Source organism: Ochotona princeps, unplaced genomic scaffold, assembly GCF_030435755.1.
Source record: "Ochotona princeps isolate mOchPri1 unplaced genomic scaffold, mOchPri1.hap1 HAP1_SCAFFOLD_138, whole genome shotgun sequence".
NCBI lineage: Eukaryota > Metazoa > Chordata > Mammalia > Lagomorpha > Ochotonidae > Ochotona > Ochotona princeps.
In genome coordinates this window covers 19,321-36,278 of record NW_026699349.1, presented here as the reverse complement: position 1 = coordinate 36,278, position 16,958 = coordinate 19,321, and the positions used below count along the sequence as shown (strand labels likewise).

Below are 16,958 nucleotides of genomic sequence, written 5' to 3'. Positions count from 1 at the left end.
CCCCTGCCAGTACCCAACAGCACCGTGGGTCCGGGACTGCGTCCAGGAGAGGGGCCCTCAAGCTGCCGGCGGGAGCGCAGGCAGGAGCGGGGCCGGTCCCAGGAGCGCAGGCAGCCCTCCTCCTCCTCCTCGGAGAAGCAGCGCTTCTACTCCTGTGACCGCTTTGGGGGCCGTGAGCACCCGCAGACCAAGCCCTCCCTTAGTAGCCACCCCACATCACCAACAGCCGGTCAGGAGCCAGGACCCCACCCACAGGTAAGAGGGGCCTGGCTTGGAGTCGGATCCCCACGGGGCTCTCCCCAGTCTCCTTGTCCTGGGAGCTGTGCTGGGACACGGCCTCTTGCTTTGCACTTTCCTTCCCCAGTTGTGCCCATTCTCACCATCTGCTTCTCAAAACCTGGACTCCCTGCTGAGCTCACTGCCACTGCCCCTGCCCCTCTCACCTCCTCTAGTACCCCAGCACCCGTCGTCTCTCTCACCTCCTCCTCTCCCCTCTTTGTCCCCCTCATCCATCACCCCCGTCCTTCTCACCTCCTGCACGCCCCGCCCGCCAGTGTTCATGCACTGTCTTTTTGGCTTTTTTATCTTGGATTTGCTCTGTTTCGTTTTCATGTAGGGCAGTGGTTCAGTTAATGGGAGCCCCTTGATGTCAACATCTGGTGCTAGCACCCCAGGCCGTGGTGGGCGGAGGCAGCTTCCCCAGACCCCCCTGACCCCCCGCCCCAGCATCACCTACAAGACCGCCAACTCCTCGCCCGTCCACTTTGCTGCGGCTCACACCAGTCTGCCCGCCTTCTCCCCCGGCCGCCTCAGCCGGGGCCTTTCAGAACACAATGCTCTGCTGCAGAGAGACCCGCTCAGCCAGCCCCTGGCCCCCAGCTCTCGCATCGGCTCTGACCCCTACCTGGGCCAGCGTCTGGACAGCGAGGCCTCCGCCCACATCGTGCCCGAGGACACACTCACCTTCGAGGAGGCCGTGGCCACCAACTCGGGTCGCTCCTCCAGGACTTCCTACGTGTCCTCCCTGACCTCCCAGTCCCACCCGCTCCGCCGGGTCCCCAATGGCTACCACTGCACTCTGGGGCTGGGCACGGGCAGCCGGGCGCGGCACAGCTACCACCACCCCGACCAGGACCACTGGTGCTAGCTGCCCCACCCAGCCCCTGCGGCCAGCCACGAGTTCTTTCATCCGCGCAGGGGAGGGGGCTCCTGCTGCTGCTGCTCCCTCCGCTTCACACCGGATGGATTAATAAAGCCCTTCTGTGGAGGGATGTGGCTCTCTGTCCCCCTCGTGTGCTGTCCCCCACCCTGGTCTCACACCACTCAATCCTGCAGAAGTGGCTATGCTGAGAAGGCCCCTGGGTAGTGCAGTGCTGTGTGTGTGTAAGGAGGGTGGGGGCACCCAGAGCCCAGGGCTGTGTGTGGAGGGAGCCTGGCCACTGTCACTGCTGTTGCTTCTCTGACAGCAAATGAAAGCCCACCCGGTCTTCCCCAGGTGTCCCACCCTGATGGGGACCAAACCTGGAGAGTGTCCTTTCTGCTGGCTTTCTTGTGTGTTTTCCACACTTCACATAGAAAAGGCAGGAAATGAAGAAAGTCAAGAGGGCATGGCTGCCCTCACTCGTGGAGTGGTGTGGACAGAGGGCATGGCTGCCCTCACTCGCAGAGTGGCGTGGAAAGTCCACTTTTCACTGTGCTGTCAGCGCTGTGAGGAGGGGCCCACACAGGTGCCGTCCCCCAGGCGGCCAGTGGCCCCTGCCTCCACTGCTCTTGACCAAGTGCCTGACCCCGCCCCGGTGCGCTGGGCTCCCACCCCATGGTTCAGGGCGAGGCCTTGTGGACTTCATGGAGAGCTTTGTGAAAACCATTGAAGACAGCGGCCGGGAGGGAACAAGTGGGAGCGCAGTGCAGTGGAAGGCACCCCTGGGTGTCGCCGTGGAAAGCTAGGCAGCTGTCCCAACCTTCTTCCTGCAGACGTGTGGGGTGGGGAAGCCGTGTCTAGGGAGCCGTCCCCACCTTCATACAGGTGTGTGTGTGTGTGTGTGTGGTGGGGAAGCGGTGTCTGGGGAGCTGTCCCCACCTTTGTACAGGGATGTGTGTGTGTGGGGCGGGAGGTGTGTCTGAGGAGCTGTCCCCACCTTCCTCCCACAGTGGGGAGGGAGGGTGGCCAGGCGACCTGGGTGCCTGTGCTGGCCTGAGATGTTCCCATCTCCTCTCCATCCGATTCTCAGGGACTGGAGCTGGCACGTCAGGCACCATCTGTGTGTGCCGTGAGGAGAGGGGAACCTAAGGTGAGGGCTTGCAGACACGGAATTGGCTCCTGCAGCCAAACTTGGTTATCTGGAGCCCAGCCCTGCCCTTGGCACAAAACAAGGGAGCAGGCAGACTTGACCGTCACAAGGAGAGGGCTTTGCAGGGAGGCGGGGAAGGGCGGGTGTGGCCTCACTGCATGGGTGTATGTGCAGGGGCACTCTGACCCATAGGGCTATGCAACAAAACACACACATTTCATAGACATAAAACACACAAGACCCCCACCTGGCCTGGGGTTTAGCAAGAGTGTGACCAAACCTTTTTCTAGAATTTCCTTATGTAGAAGGCACAACACTCTGAGACTTTGAAGCTAACGGAGTATTTCCTCCCAGCCGGGAGCAGCGAGCAGGCCCCTTGGACTGTGCATGCGTTCCCGAGCCCATGGCACAAGGGTGTTTGTCTCTTGTCCTCCGCCCCAGCCCACAGCCTCTCGGATGTGGAGTGTGTGCATTCCGTCTAGAACCACAGTCCTGTCTGTAGCTCCTGGAGGGTGAGGGGGCACCCTCCCTAGCCCCTGCTTCAGGGGGGAGGGGGATACCATGTGTGTCCCTGAGTTGGGTTGATTTGGTCTCTGTCCTGTCTCTTCTCACGCTGTCCCAAGTCTCGTAGTGCGTTGCCAAACCTGAAACACATAACCAGTTGCCTGCATCTGGACCCAGTCCGGTAGTGGCTCTAGTCTGAACAAGTTACGTGTGCATGTAAAATATATACATATATACATATACAAGTATGTGCATGGAAATGTATATCTTGGTACTTTTTGATACAATGTATTCATTTGTTAATTTTTAATTATATTTGATATAAATTAAAGGTTTGTTGCGAAACTTTATATTCAACAACAGTGTTAAAAAACAAGTCCCACCCATGCAACACAATGGGACCTTTCAAACAATCCTGTGATGACTAGTTTGTTGCCTGAGTAATATTTATCAGCCAAACTTTGGATTCTGCTGTTGTTTCTACAATGACAATTTTGTATGAAGCAAAGTCCTTGGATTAAAATAAAAACTTGGCAAAAAATCAAAAACAGGATCCTACTCTGCTGCTGAGTTGTATGTGCAACAAACGTGTGGGCTGTGCCTGTGTGTGTGTGTGTGTGTGTGTGTGTGGTGTCCACAGCCATGCCGTGACCTCTGTGTGTGTGTGTGTGTGTGGTGTCCACAGCCATGCCGTGACCTGTGTGTGTGTGTGTGTGTGGTGTCCACAGCCTGCCGTGACCTGTGTGTGTGTGTGTGTGTGGTGTCCACAGCCATGCTGTGACCTGTGGCCTGTGTGTGTGTGTGTGTGTGTGTGTGGTGTCCACAGCCATGCCATGACCTGTGTGTGTGTGTGTGTGTGTGGTGTCCACAGCCAGGCCGTGACCTGTGTGTGTGTGTGTGTGTGGTGTCCACAGCCTGCCGTGACCTGTGTGTGTGTGTGTGTGTGGTGTCCACAGCCATGCTGTGACCTGTGGCCTGTGTGTGTGTGTGTGTGTGTGGTGTCCACAGCCATGCCGTGACCTGTGTGTGTGTGTGTGGTGTCCACAGCCATGCCGTGACCTGTGGCCTGTGTGTGTGTGTGTGTGTGTGTGTGGTGTCCACAGCCATGCCGTGACCTGTGGCCTGTGTGTGTGTGTGTGTGTGTGTGTGTGTGTGTGGTGTCCACAGCCAGGCCATGGCCTGTGTGTGTGGTGTCCACAGCCATGCTGTGACCTGTGGCCTGTGTGTGTGTGTGGTATCCACAGCCATGCTGTGACCTGTGGCCTGTGTGTGTGTGTGGTGCCCACAGCCATGCCGTGACCTGTGTGTGTGTGTGGTGTCCACAGCCAGGCCGTGACCTGTGGCCTGTGTGTGTGTGTGTGTGTGTGTGTGTGGTATCCACAGCCAGGCCGTGACCTGTGTGTGTGTATGGTGCTCACAGATGCATGTGGTGTGCGTGCACTGCCATCGTGTAGCCTGTGTGTGTGTGTAAGTGTAGTGTGACCTCTGTGTGTGTGTGTGTGGTGCTCACAGCCATCATGTAGCCTGTGTGTGTGTGGTGTGCCCTGCGTGGTGTGGCCTCTGTGTGTGTGTAGTATCCATGACATTGTGTGGCATGTCTTGAGTGTGGGGGGGGAGGAATTCCATCACAAAAGAACCAGACGACGCAATGATCACACCGTGAAAGAGGTCTAAGTTGGGAATTGTGAGGGACACACCTCAGGTTTGGGTTCGGGTTCAGTTTAGGGTTTAGGGTTAAGATTAGGGTTAGGGTCTTATGATTTTGAAGTAGTAGCAAAAGGCTTTGTCCTTCTCAATATTTACGGTGGAGAAGTGATATGGCTGAGGAAAAATTGTGATCCTTAGAAGCACCAGGTCGGCAACTCTCTGGAGCGGGGCAATTGAGTCATGACATGTTGGTTGGAGATGGAGAGTGGATTACTACAGAGCAACAGATACAGCTACCTCAGGCTGCACTCACCCATATACAAGACATAGCATTGTGGGAATGGCAAAAAAATGAAACTGGGTCTGAATTTGCAGGCAGTTATACAAAAGTCACCCAAGGAGCTGGAGAATCTTATGCTGATTTTGTAAGACGTTTGACAGACTGCATAGAAAAACAAGTTATGGGAGAAGGCGCTAGGAAATTGTTATTAAAGCAACTGGCCTTTGATATTGTGAACGAGGACTGCCAGGCTGTTATTGGTCCTATAAAAGAAAGAGAGGATCTTCTGTGTTACCTGAAAGCCTGTGGCAACATAGGGATTTTTTTAAAACATATTTTTATTGCATTTCATTTTTTTAATTAATTACATTGCATTATGTGATACATTTTTTATGCACTGGGATTCCCCCCGCCCCTCCCCACACCCTCCCCCCACGGCAGATTGCTCCACCTTGTTGCATTTCCATAGTTCAAATTCAGTTGACATTCTTTCATTGGAGGTATTTACCAAGCATAAAGTCCAGCATCTTATTGTCTTGGTAAGTTCAATGGTTTCTTGGTGAGACCATCTCTGGTCTGAAGGTAGAGCCGGCAGAGTATCATCCCAATCAATTAAAAGCCCCAACATAATATTTCCAACCATTTACAACATTGTGGCATTAATTGACATGGTATTGATTAACCAATATGTTAATAGGAAAATGCAGGTTCTCAACCACAACCTGTGACTTCTTCATAGACATTTCAATTTTGGTTTATATTGAACCGTGTTCTATACACCTTAAAATGGCTTAGATTGCTATTCAGCTGTCTCATGCCTATTTTAATTTTAGTATTTAGCAGTTTATAGCATTGAAGCAAACATAGGGACATTTAAACACCCTGCTGGTCTAGCAGCACTTGAAACTTTTGCCATTCGGAAGCAAATGAATGCTAAATGTTTTAATTGTGGCTAGCCAGGACAGCTTAGAAAACATTGCTGAATGTTTCCTTGAACTCAAAAATACCGTGCCGATATTTCTAACAGTCACTCCCTGGAATATGTCCTAAGTGCCAAAGAGGTCGGCGCTGGAAAAAGAATGTAAATCCAAATTTGATCGCGATGGCAGATGCCTGTGGCCAGAAGACTCCTGGAGGGGCCTGCCCCAGGTCCCAAACATTCAGAGGTTTACAAAACAGGAATATCCTATTCGATTTATGTCTGCGGAGAAGCTACAAACTTAAAATTGCCACTGTCTCACGCCCCACCAGTGCTCATCACCGTGCAAGTATGAATCCTGGAGGATGAAATGCCAGTCAATGGTGGTGAATTCATGTTGTTCATAGAGCACTTATTCCTATACAGCATTGCTTTACCATATATGCTAATTTTTAAGTACAACTTTTTATATTAAGTTAATCTTTATGTTCTCTGTCCCGTTAAGTCCTCATTGTTTAAAATTAACAAAAGTGATGTTCTTGCTTTAAGGAGTATTTGGGTGATGGCATTATATCATTATAAGGTGAATGTTTGCTGTTTTGTGTGTTAATGTACCCTGGCTGTTCATTGCATGTCTTGTGAAATATTTTATATTGCTGAGGAAGCTGGAATGCAGGCCTTCAGTTCAACAGCTAGATTTCAAAGTAACGACCACTTTTCTCTCACGAGGTTTTGATTCTATTGCCTAGACACTCACATTTCAAATATAAAACGAGAAAAAAGAAAAAGTCAAGGAAAAGGGCCCGCGCGACAACGTAATGGTTAAGGCCCTCGCCTTGAACGCCCCAGGATCCCATATGGGCACCGGTTCTAATCCCGGCAGCTCCACTTCCCATCCAGCTCCCTGCTTGTGGCCTGGGAAAGCAGTCCAGGACGGCCCAAAGCTTTGGGACTCTGCATCCGCATGGGAGACCTGGAGGAAGTTCCTGGCTCCTGGCTCCGGATCGGCTCAGCGTTTCCTGTTGCGCTCACTTGGGGTTTGAATCATTGGATGGAAGATCTTCCTCTCTGTCTCTCTTCCCCTCTATATCTGACTTTTTAATGAAAATAAATAAATCTTAAAAAAAAAAATCATAAAACTGTTTTGATTATCCAAAAACGCATGTGATAGGACCCATTGACAGTGGGCAAATGAAATGTGGCTGTGTCCCTTGTCAGCCCTCTGTCCTGAAGGTGGGTCCTAACAGTAACAGAATGTTAATTCCATCCTCAGCCACTCCCCCCGCCCCCACCACTTAGGTATTTACTCCTGGCCACCTGTGACTCACCTGTCAACTGAGAGGGGATGGTATTGCATTGTTGTGTAACCACTCTCCTCACAAGCCCCTTTAAAAGTCCTGGGAAGCCAGGGCTCACTCTCTTTCTGGTCAGGTGCTTCCGATACTCTGGCACCTGGACTCTTGGCTGACCCAGGACCGGTAATCCCCTGTGCATGGTCTCTGTGTACTGCTTAGATGGGACAATGGATATAGTAGTGTTGTTTCTGGTTTGTGTGCTGTCAGGAGTTCCAGGAGAGGTGAGGCCTAGCAGTGATGGAATGTGGGCAGAGAAGCCAGGGAAAGGTGAGTGTCTGCAGCTTTGTAAGTGTGTCCAGGTTACTCATAGCATGTCTCGTAGGATAACTTATATTGTTGGGGAGCATAGGTCTTTGGCTTAACGGATGGACTTCAGGGTAATGACCATTTGTTCCCCTTTGGATTATGTTTGGTTGGATTAAGATTGGTTGGACTGCCATATGGACTTGTGATTTGCTATTTCTAGTATGCTGTATTATCACTAAGCTTGGTTAATAAAGACTCATTAATAAACCTTAGTCATGTCTGGTGTGATCTGGCTCACACCCTGTAACAGTTCTGTAAAATCATGCTTGAATACAATAAAACTATTAATGCTAAACAAGATGTAACTCAGCTGTTATATATTATGGATGTTAATGTTGAACCTTTCACTGTTCTTGTGCCACTCTGATTTAAGTTAAACTTAAAAACATGTTACCTCGGGAGAAATTATAGCTGTTATTTTTCTATCTTCTGCCAAGGACCCCTAGATGCATTCCCTGGAGAATACCTGGCTGCTGCGGCCCCCTCTCTCCGCCCCTTTCTCAGCTTGAAGTCGCCAGAGGGACCTCCGGCCAATTATCCCTGACAGGCAGCCGGGGTCCATTCTCTGGGGAACAAAGGATTTGGAGGAGTTAGATGATATAATAGGCAGTTAGGGTATGTGGTCCCTGGTGAAATTATTTTTGTAGAACATATAGTATCGCTTTTCCCCATTTTCAGCTTTTCCAAGGGCATGTTCTCCTAGCTACATCTTTCAGGCCTAATTTTACAAAACACAGAAGAGGGAATTGAAGAAGGACATTCAGAGTCTTTGCTATTGTGGGAGACAATAGCCAGCTGAATCTCCCCTGAAGGAGCAGGAGCAATTGATAAGGAGATGAATGAGCAGGATACATGCTGGTTCACAGGTTTAGATAAGAATCTGCTAGAGGAACCGTACCTTGCGGTTGAGCTGTAAATGGCTCAAGCCCCTCTTCCAAGGAGACCTGCTTGACGACCTTCCTTTAAAAGTCTGGTGTTAATAAACTTCGGCTTTTGATCAGCAGTCAGTGGTCCACGCTTGTTACTGTAAGCTCTGTGCACGAATCCATCACTGTGGGAGAGCAAAAGCCTCGCCTGCCATCCCCGGGCAGGGGCTCAGGTCCCCTTTCGGTTCTTCAGGGCTTTCTAGGAAACACTTGGGGGGTCAGGCATCCTTGTCGTGTGCATTTGAGCCAGGACTTTGGCCCCACAGCTCCCAGCCAGATGCTGCTGCTCTCTCGTTCATCAGGGAAAGCTTCACCATCCACAGGGGCATCCTGGATTCAAAACTCTTTCTCCTGCAGGTCGCCTGTGGACCGTCGGCCACCACTGATGTGCCACCTGCCACAAGACATCCCAACAGCTGACGTGTGTTCTCCACAGAGGTCTTTCTCCCAAAGACAGGTAGAGTAGCAACATGCCTGGATCCCTCATTTGTGTTTGCCGCTCTCACAGCAAGCAACGGCAGGGTGCAGGCACATGGCGGACACCTTCACCAGCCTGGTGAAGCAGCGGGTGAAAAAACAGCATGGGGTGGGGTGGCATGGGGTGGGGTGGTGCAGTGTGGTGTCCAGTGGGTCAAGCCTCAGCCTGCCAGGCGGATGGCCTGTATGGGTGCTGCTTCATATCCTGGCTGCTTCCCCTGCAGGCCAGCTCCCTGCCGATCCTCCTGGGAGAGCAGCGGAGGATGCTGCCAGGGCTTGTGCCCCTGTGCCCCTGTGCCCCTGTGGCCCTGTGGCCCTGTGGGAGATCTGGAGGAAGCTCCTGGTTCCTGCGCTTGTCCTGACCCAGGCTAGGCTGACTCTGGTGGTGGTCCTTGGGGAAGTGAGCCAGCAGATGGCAGAAAGCTTGCTGTCTCTCCCTCTCTGTTCCTGTGTGCTTCCAAGAAAAGAGGGCAGAGGGAGGCAGGAGGGAGGAAGGAAAAGACAGAAAGCTGCCGGCCTCCTGCGAGGGAGCATGCTGTGTGCTGTGTGCTGTGTGCTGTGCTGTGGCTCTAGACTGCTTTTGTCTGCCAATGCAGACCTCAAGGGCGTGCGTAGGGCTTCCGTCCTGGGACTCCTGTGCAACTTCTTTTTTTTTTTTTTTTCTTTAATATTCATTTATTCATTAATTACATTGCATTACATGACTGGGACTCCCCCCCCTTCACCCCAAACCCTTCCCCCATCATGAATTCCTTCACCTTGATGCATAACCACAGCTCAAGTTCCGTTGAGCTGTGCAACTTCTAAAAAGAGTGTCCTTGAGAGCGAATGCCTCTGTGGCTGGGCTGCTTCCCTTGACTTGGCAGGAGTTTGGAGGAGTATCCTGCAGTGAGTGCTGGTGGCCACGAGAGGGCGCACGAAGCTGCCCTTTCTACCCCTGGTGGGCTCAGGCCTTCTGAGTTCTAGACAGCCCAGCCTGAGCCATCCCAGCGTCAGGTGGGGGTCCCGGACAGTGTTCCCGGACACGTGTGGTTGGAAGAACAGGGGTCCAATTCTGAACGCCTTGCATACCAAGGCCCAGGAGGGGGTGGAGGACACTTGGGGCCTGGCATCAGCTCGGGCCACCATGATAGGAAGTGGCAGGGTGCCTTGACCAGCAAGGTACTATGTCAGGGCACACAAAGAACCCTGGGAGATAGAGTCCCATGTTGGCGTGCGCACGGCACTCTGGGAGCTGCAGTCCCACGTCAGCTAGCGCACCAGTGCATTGGCAGCTGCAGTCCCACGTCAGTGTGCCCAGGGCACATACGTCTTCTGGAAGCTTGAGTTGTGAGGCATTTTGGGAAAAGATGTTCCACTAGGTAGTCTTCGAAGGGGCGCCCTGGGACAAGAGACACCATCCCCTGGTCTCTCGATGTGTATTGTGGGACGTATATTCCCAGCACCTCTCTTCCTACCAAGCTGAGTCATAGCCGAGGCCAAGCCGAGCACAGCCGAGCTCAATCGAGCAGGCATGCAGTGCAGTGTCCCTGTTGCAGTGCAAGAAAATGGTCAGGCTTTTTGGAGCACATTTGGGAACTTGTACTGTAGGTGGCAGAAGTCATGAGCAGGTGTAACATTGGCCGAGGAACCACCTGGGCCTGGACAAGGGAACGCTTTCAGGGCCTGTGCTCCCAGCAGCACAGGCCTGGATCCCTGGACTGTTTCCCTGCAGTCATTTCTGCATTCTGCCCTGAAATGTTCTTTTGGGGAGGCCCTTTTGGGGAAGTGCTCCCACGCATCCCTGCCCTCTACTCAGGTACCCGTCACCTGTTCCCCGCCTGCACCTGCCTTGGCCATGCCCCCCATCCTCTCTGGGAGTCCCTCACAACTGCTGAGTGTGTGATATGGGGTGGTGTTTGGTGGTGGTGCGGGGTGGTGCCTCTGTGGATCAAGCCTCAGCCTGCCAGGCGGATGGCCTGTATGGATGCTGCTTGAAATCCTGGCTGCTGGGCCCGGCGGCATGGCCTAGCGGCTAAAGTCCTCGCCTTGAACGCCCCGGGATCCCATATGGGCGCCGGTTCTAATCCCGGCAGCCCCACTTCCCATCCAGCTCCCTGCTTGTGGCATGGGAAAGCAGTCGAGGACGGCCCAAAGCTTTGGGACCCTGCACCCGCGTGGGAGACCTGGAGGAGGTTCCAGGTTCTTGGCTTTGGAACGGCGTGCACCGGCCCGTAGCAGCTCACTTGGGGAGTGAATCATTACAGGGAACATTTTCCTCTCTGTCTCTCCTCCTCTGTGTATATCTGGCTGTAATAAAATGAATAAATCTTTAAAAAAAAAAAAAAAAGAAAGAAATCCTGGGTGCTTTCCCTGCAGTCCAGCTCCCTGCCGATCCTCCTGGGAGAGCAGCGGAGGATGCTGCCAGGGCTTGTGCCCCTTTGCCGCTGTACCCCTGTGGGAGATCTGGAGGAAGCTCCTGGTTCCTGGGCTGGTCTTGGCCCAGCCACAGCTGGCTCTGGTGGTGGTGGTCCTTGGGGAAGTGAGCCAGCAGATGGCAACAAAGCTTGCTGTCTCTCCCTCTCTGTTCCTGTGTGCTTCCAAGAAAAGAGGGCAGAGGGAGGCAGGAGGGAGGAAGGAAAAGACAGAAAGCTGCCGGCCTCCTGCGAGGGAGCATGCTGTGTGCTGTGTGCTGTGTGCTGTGCTGTGGGTCTAGACTGCTTTTGTCTGTCAATGCAGAGCCCCAGGGCGTGCGTAGGGCTTCCGGTCATGGGTCTTGTGTGCACACTCTAAAAAGAGTGTCCTTGAGAGCCAATGCCTCTCTGAGCTGGGCTGCTTCCCTTGATTTGGCAGGAGAGCCTTGGATGAGCGTCCTGCAGTGAGTGCTGGTGGCCACGAGAGGGCGCGCAAAGCTGCCCTTTTTTTGTTTTTAGCAGATTTATTTATTTCATTACAAAGTCAGATATACAGAGAGGAGAAGAGACAGAGAGGAAGATCTTCCATCCAATGATTCACTCCCCAACTGAGCCACAACAGCCGGTGGGCGCCGATCCAAAGCCGGGAACCTGGAACCTCTTCTGGGTCTCCCACGAGGGTGCAGGGTCCCAAAGCTTTGGGCCGTCCTCGACTGCTTTCCCAGGCCACAAGCAGGGAGCTGGATGGGAAGTGGAGCCGCCGCCGGGATTAGAACCGGTGCCCATATGGGATCCTGGTGCGTTCAAGGCGAGAACTTTAGCCTCTAGGCTATGGCGCCGGGCCCCAAGCTGCCCTTTCTACCCCTGGTCGGCTCAGGCCCTCTGAGCTCTAGACAGCCCAACCCGAGCCATCCTAGCATCAGGTGGGGGTCCCGGACAGTATTCCGGGGCACGTGTTGTTGGAAGATCAGGGCTCCAATGCTGAACAGCCGCTAGGCCACTCTGATGGGCCCCGGCTCCATGTATTTTTGCATGTGTGGGGTGGCGGTTAGGGTGATGTGATACACTACTCGGCCTTCCTCGGCCTAGCTGGGTGGTGTCTGGGCATGTGGGCTCCTAAGCCAGGAGCAGGTGGATGGAGAAGTAGGCACCAGAGGTCAGCAGCCATCTGCAATAGGAAGTCCCAGGCCCTAGCTGCTGCGGAGAGCACCCTGCACCATGCAGCCCTGCTGCCAAGCACATCTGATGATGGCCGGGGAGCCACCAAGGCCCGCACAAGGGAGGGCTTTCAGGGCCTGTGCTGCCTGCACACGACAGGGTGCACGAAGCTGCCCTTTCTACCTCCAGCTAGCACTTGAGGGGTCAGCCATCCCTGTCATGTGCTTTGGAGGCAGGAATTTGGCCTCACAGCCTCCAGCCAGATGCTGCTGCCCTCTTGTTCACCAGGGAGTACTTCACCCTCCTCCAGGGATCCTTCTGGATTTAAGACTCTTTCTCCTGCTGGTCAGCTGTGGACTGTCGGCCGCCGCTGATGTGCCACCTTCCACAAGACATCCCAACAGCTGACATCTGCTTTTCACAGAGGTCCTTCTCCCCAGGACAGGTAGAGTCGCAACATGCCTGGATCCCTCGTCTGTAGCAGCCGCTCTCACAGCACGCAACGGCATAAGTTGTGCAAGCCAGGGGGACAGGCACCTTCAGCAGCCTGGTGAAGGAGCTGCTGAAGGGTCCAACAAGGGTTGGTGTGGTGTGGTGTGGTGTGGTGTGGTGTGGTGTGGTGGTGTGTGGTTTGGTTTAGTGTGGTGTGTTGGTGCGGGGTATTGTCCCAGTGGGTCAAGCCTCAGCCTGCCAGGCGGATGGCCTGTATGAGTGCTGTTTTAAATCCTGGGTGCTTCCCCTGCAGTCCAGCTCCCTGCTGATCCTCCTGGGAGAGCAGCAGAGGATGCTGCCAGGGCCTGTGCTCCTATGCTCCTGTGGCCCTTGGGAGATCTGGAGGAAGCTCCTGGTTCCTGGGCTTGTCCTGACCCAGGCTAGGCTGACTCTGGTGGTGGTCCTTGGGGAAGTGAGCCAGCAGATGCCAGAAAGCTTGCTGTCTCTCCCTCTCTGTTCCTGTGTGCTTGCAAGAAAAGAGGGCAGAGGGAGGCAGGAGGGAGGAAGGAAAAGACAGAAAGCTGCCGGCCTCCTGCGAGGGAGCATGCTGTGTTCTGTGTGCTGTGTGCTGTGTGCTGTGTGCTGTGCTGTGGCTCTAGACTGCTTTTGTCTGTCAATGCAGACCCCCAGGGCATGCGTAGGGCTTCCGGTCATGGGTCTTGTGTGCACACTCTAAAAAGAGTGTCCTTGAGAGCCAATGCCTCTCTGAGCTGGGCTGCTTCCCTTGATTTGGCAGGAGAGCCTTGGATGAGCGTCTTGCAGTGAGTGCTGGTGGCCACGGGAGGGCGCGCAAAGCTGCCCTTCTTTTTTTTTTTTTTTTTTTTAACAGATTTATTTGTTTTATTACAAAGTCAGATATACTGAGAGGAAAAGAAACAGAGAGGAAGATCTTCCATCCGATGATTCACTCTCCTCCGAGCCGCAACGGCCGGTGGGCGCCGATCCAAAGCTGGGAACCTGGAACCTCTTCTGGGTCTCCCACGAGGGTGCAGGGTCCCAAAGCTTTGGGCCGTCCTCGACTGCTTTCCCAGGCCACAAGCAGGGATCTGAATGGGAAGTGGAGCCGCCGCCGGGATTAGAACCGGTGCCCATATGGGATCCCAGTGCGTTCAAGGTGAGGACTTTAGCCTCTAGGCTATGGCACTGGGCCCCAAGCTGCCCTTTCTACCCCTGGTGCACTCAGGCCCTCTGAGCTCTAGACAGCACAACCCGAGCCATCCTAGCGTCGTGTGGGGGTCCCGGACAGTATTCCGGGGCACGTGTTGTTGGGAGATCAGGGCTCCAAGGCCGGACAGCCGCCAGGCCACGCTGATGGGCCCCGGCTTCATGTAATTTTGCATGTGTGGGGTGGCGGTTAGGGTGATGTGATACACTACTCGGCCTTCCTCGGCCTAGCTGGGTGGTGTTTGGGCATGTGGGCTCCTAAGGCAGGAGCAGGTGGATGGAGAAGTAGGCACCAGAGGTCAGCAGCCATCTGCAATAGGAAGTCCCAGGCCCCAGCTGCTCCAGAGAGCACCCTGCAAAATGCAGCCCTGCTGCCCAGCACATCTGATGATGGCCGGCGAGCCACCAAGGCCCGCACAAGGGAGGGCTTTCAGGGCCTGTGCTGCCTGCACACGACAGGGTGCACGAAGCTGCCCTTTCTACTTCTAGCTGGCACTGGAGGGGTCAGCCATCCCTGTCATGTGCTTTGGAGGCAGGAATTTGGCCTCACAGCCTCCAGCCAGATGCTGCTGCCCTCTTGTTCATCAGGGAGTACTTCACCCTCCTCCAGGGATCCTTCTGGATTTAAGACTCTTTCTCCTGCTGGTCAGCTGTGGACTGTCGGCCGCCACTGATGTGCCACCTTCCACAAGACATCCCAACAGCTGACATCTGTTTTTCACAGAGGTCCTTCTCCCCAGGACAGGTAGAGTAGCAACATGCCTGGATCTCTCGTCTGTAGCAGCCGCTCTCACAGCACGCAATGGCATAAGTTGTGCAAGCCAGGGGGACAGGCACCTTCAGCAGCCTGGTGAAGCAGCTGCTGAAGGGTCCAGCAATGGTTGGTGTGGTGTGGTGTGGTGTGGTGTGGTGTGTGGTGTGTGGTTTGGTTTAGTGTGGTGTGTTGGTGCGGGGTATTGTCCCAGTGGGTCAAGCCTCAGCCTGCCAGGCGGATGGCCTGTATGGGTGCTGCTTGAAATCCCGGCTGCTTCCCTTGCAGTCCAGCTCTCTGCCGATCCTCCTGGGAGAGCAGCGGAGGATGCTGCCAGGGCTTGTGCCCCTGTGGCCCTGTGGCCCTGTGGGAGATCTGGAGGAAGCTCCTGGTTCCTGGGCTTGTCCTAGCCCAGCCACAGCTGTCTCTGGTGGTGGTCCTTGGGGAAGTGAGCCAGCAGATGCCAGAAAGCTTGCTGTCTCTCCCTCTCTGTTCCTGTGTGCTTCCAAGAAAAGGGGGCAGAGGGAGGCAGGAGGGAGGAAGGAAAAGACAGAAAGCTGCCGGCCTCCTACGAGGGAGCATGCTGTGTGCTGTGTGCTGTGCTGTGGCTCTAGACTGCTTTTGTCTGTCAATGCAGACCGCCAGGGCGTGCGTAGGGCTTCCATCCAGGGTCTTGTGTGCAAGCTCTAAAAAGAGTGTCCTTGAGAGCGAATGCCTCTCTGAGCTGGAGCTGGGCTGCTTCCCGTGATTTGGCAGGAGAGCCTGGGATGAGCGTCTTGCAGTGAGTGCTGGTGGCCACGAGAGGGCGCGCAAAGCTGCTTTTTTTTTTTTTTTTAACAGATTTATTTATTTTATTACAAAGTCAGATATACAGAGAGGAGAAGAGACAGAGAGGAAGATCTTGCATCTGATGATTCACTCCCCAACTGAGCCGCAACGGCCGGTGCGCGCCGATCCAAAGCCGGGAACCTGGAACCTCTTCCAGGTCTCCCATGTGGGTACAGGGTCCCAAAGCTTTGGGTCGTCCTCGACTGCTTTCCCAGGCCACAAGCAGGGAGCTGGATGGGAAGTGGAGCTACCGGGATTAGAACCGGCGTCCATATGGGATCCTGGTGCGTTCAAGGCGAGGACTTTAGCCACTAGGCTACGTCGCCGGGCCCAGGTGCCTGTTCCTGACATCGCACTGTGGCCAGATGGTCTTGACTGTCTCGTGCAGGGCTGTGTCCTCAGTGTTGGTTGATTTTTACGCATCACGTGAAAATCCTGTAGCTGGAGCTGTGTGATCTCGACGGGTGTTGTGCAAACCCCGTCCCACTATCGGGGCATTGCTGTCGGCCCTGTCCTCCTTGATTGGGGGAGGCTCAGGCCGGATGTGGGCAAAGGGCGGTGTGACGGGTCACGGGTGGTGTCAGTGTTTGCGTGTGTGTGTGCTGTGCATGCCCAAGGGCATTGCCACGTCAGCATGAAGTCACCCTGCCTGCAAGGACCTCCGCAAGTTCAAGCCCCACGTTGGCCGACTCGCTGGTGCAAATGGCTGGAGACCCGGGCACATGACAAGGTAAGTGGGTTCTGGGATGGCGGGTGGGTGTGTGCTATTTAGGGGTTAGGGTTTAGCTAAGCATTTTATTGGTTAAATTTTAGTATAGGATTTAGAGTTTGGTAATATGTCAGGGTCTTGTTTAGGGTCTTGGTTAGGGTTAGGGGTTCTGGTCTTGGTTAGAGGCTTGTGCCCCTGTGCCCCTGTGGGAGATCTGGAGGAAGCTCCTGGTTCCTGGGCTTGTCCTGACCCAGCCTAGGCTGGCTCTGGTGGTGGTCCTTGGGGAAGTGAGCCAGCAGATGCCAGAAAGCTCGCTGTCTCTCCCTCTCTGTTCCTCTGTGCTTCCAAGCAAATAGGACAGGGAGGCAGGCAGGCAGGTAGGGAGATACAGAAAAAAAGAGAAAGCTGCTGGCCTGCTGTGAGGGAACATGCTGTGTGCTGTGTGCTGTGCTGTGTATCTGGACTGCTTTTGTCTGTCAATAAAGATCCCCAGGGTGTGCGTAGGGTTTCCGTAATGTGCAAGCTCTACAAAGTGTGTCCTTGAGAGCGAATGCCTCTCTGAGTTGGGCTGCTTCCTTTGATTTTCAAAGAGAGCCTTGGATGAGCATCCTGCAGTGAGTGCTGGTGGCCACAAGAGGGCGCCACCTTTGATGGCTCAGGCCTTTGAGCTCGAGGCAGCCCAGCCTGAGCCGTCCTAAGCTCAGGTGGGGTTCCCGGACAGTGATCCTGGACACGTGTGGTTGGAAGATCAGGGCTCC

At 54.2% G+C, this 16,958-nt stretch overlaps 1 protein-coding gene across 1 annotated transcript in view; it reads left to right on the top strand.

Annotated features, from left to right (window-relative positions):
• Positions 1-1,962, top strand: part of CACNA1B (calcium voltage-gated channel subunit alpha1 B) — a 137,926-nt gene extending 135,964 nt beyond the window's left edge. The window contains exons 45-46 of the mRNA XM_058659747.1: positions 11-255; positions 617-1,962. Coding sequence (XP_058515730.1) covers positions 11-255; positions 617-1,147 — 776 coding nt within the window. The 3' untranslated portion in view covers positions 1,148-1,962. The remainder of the gene's footprint in view (positions 1-10; positions 256-616) is intronic.
• The last annotated feature ends 14,996 nt before the right edge of the window (positions 1,963-16,958 follow it).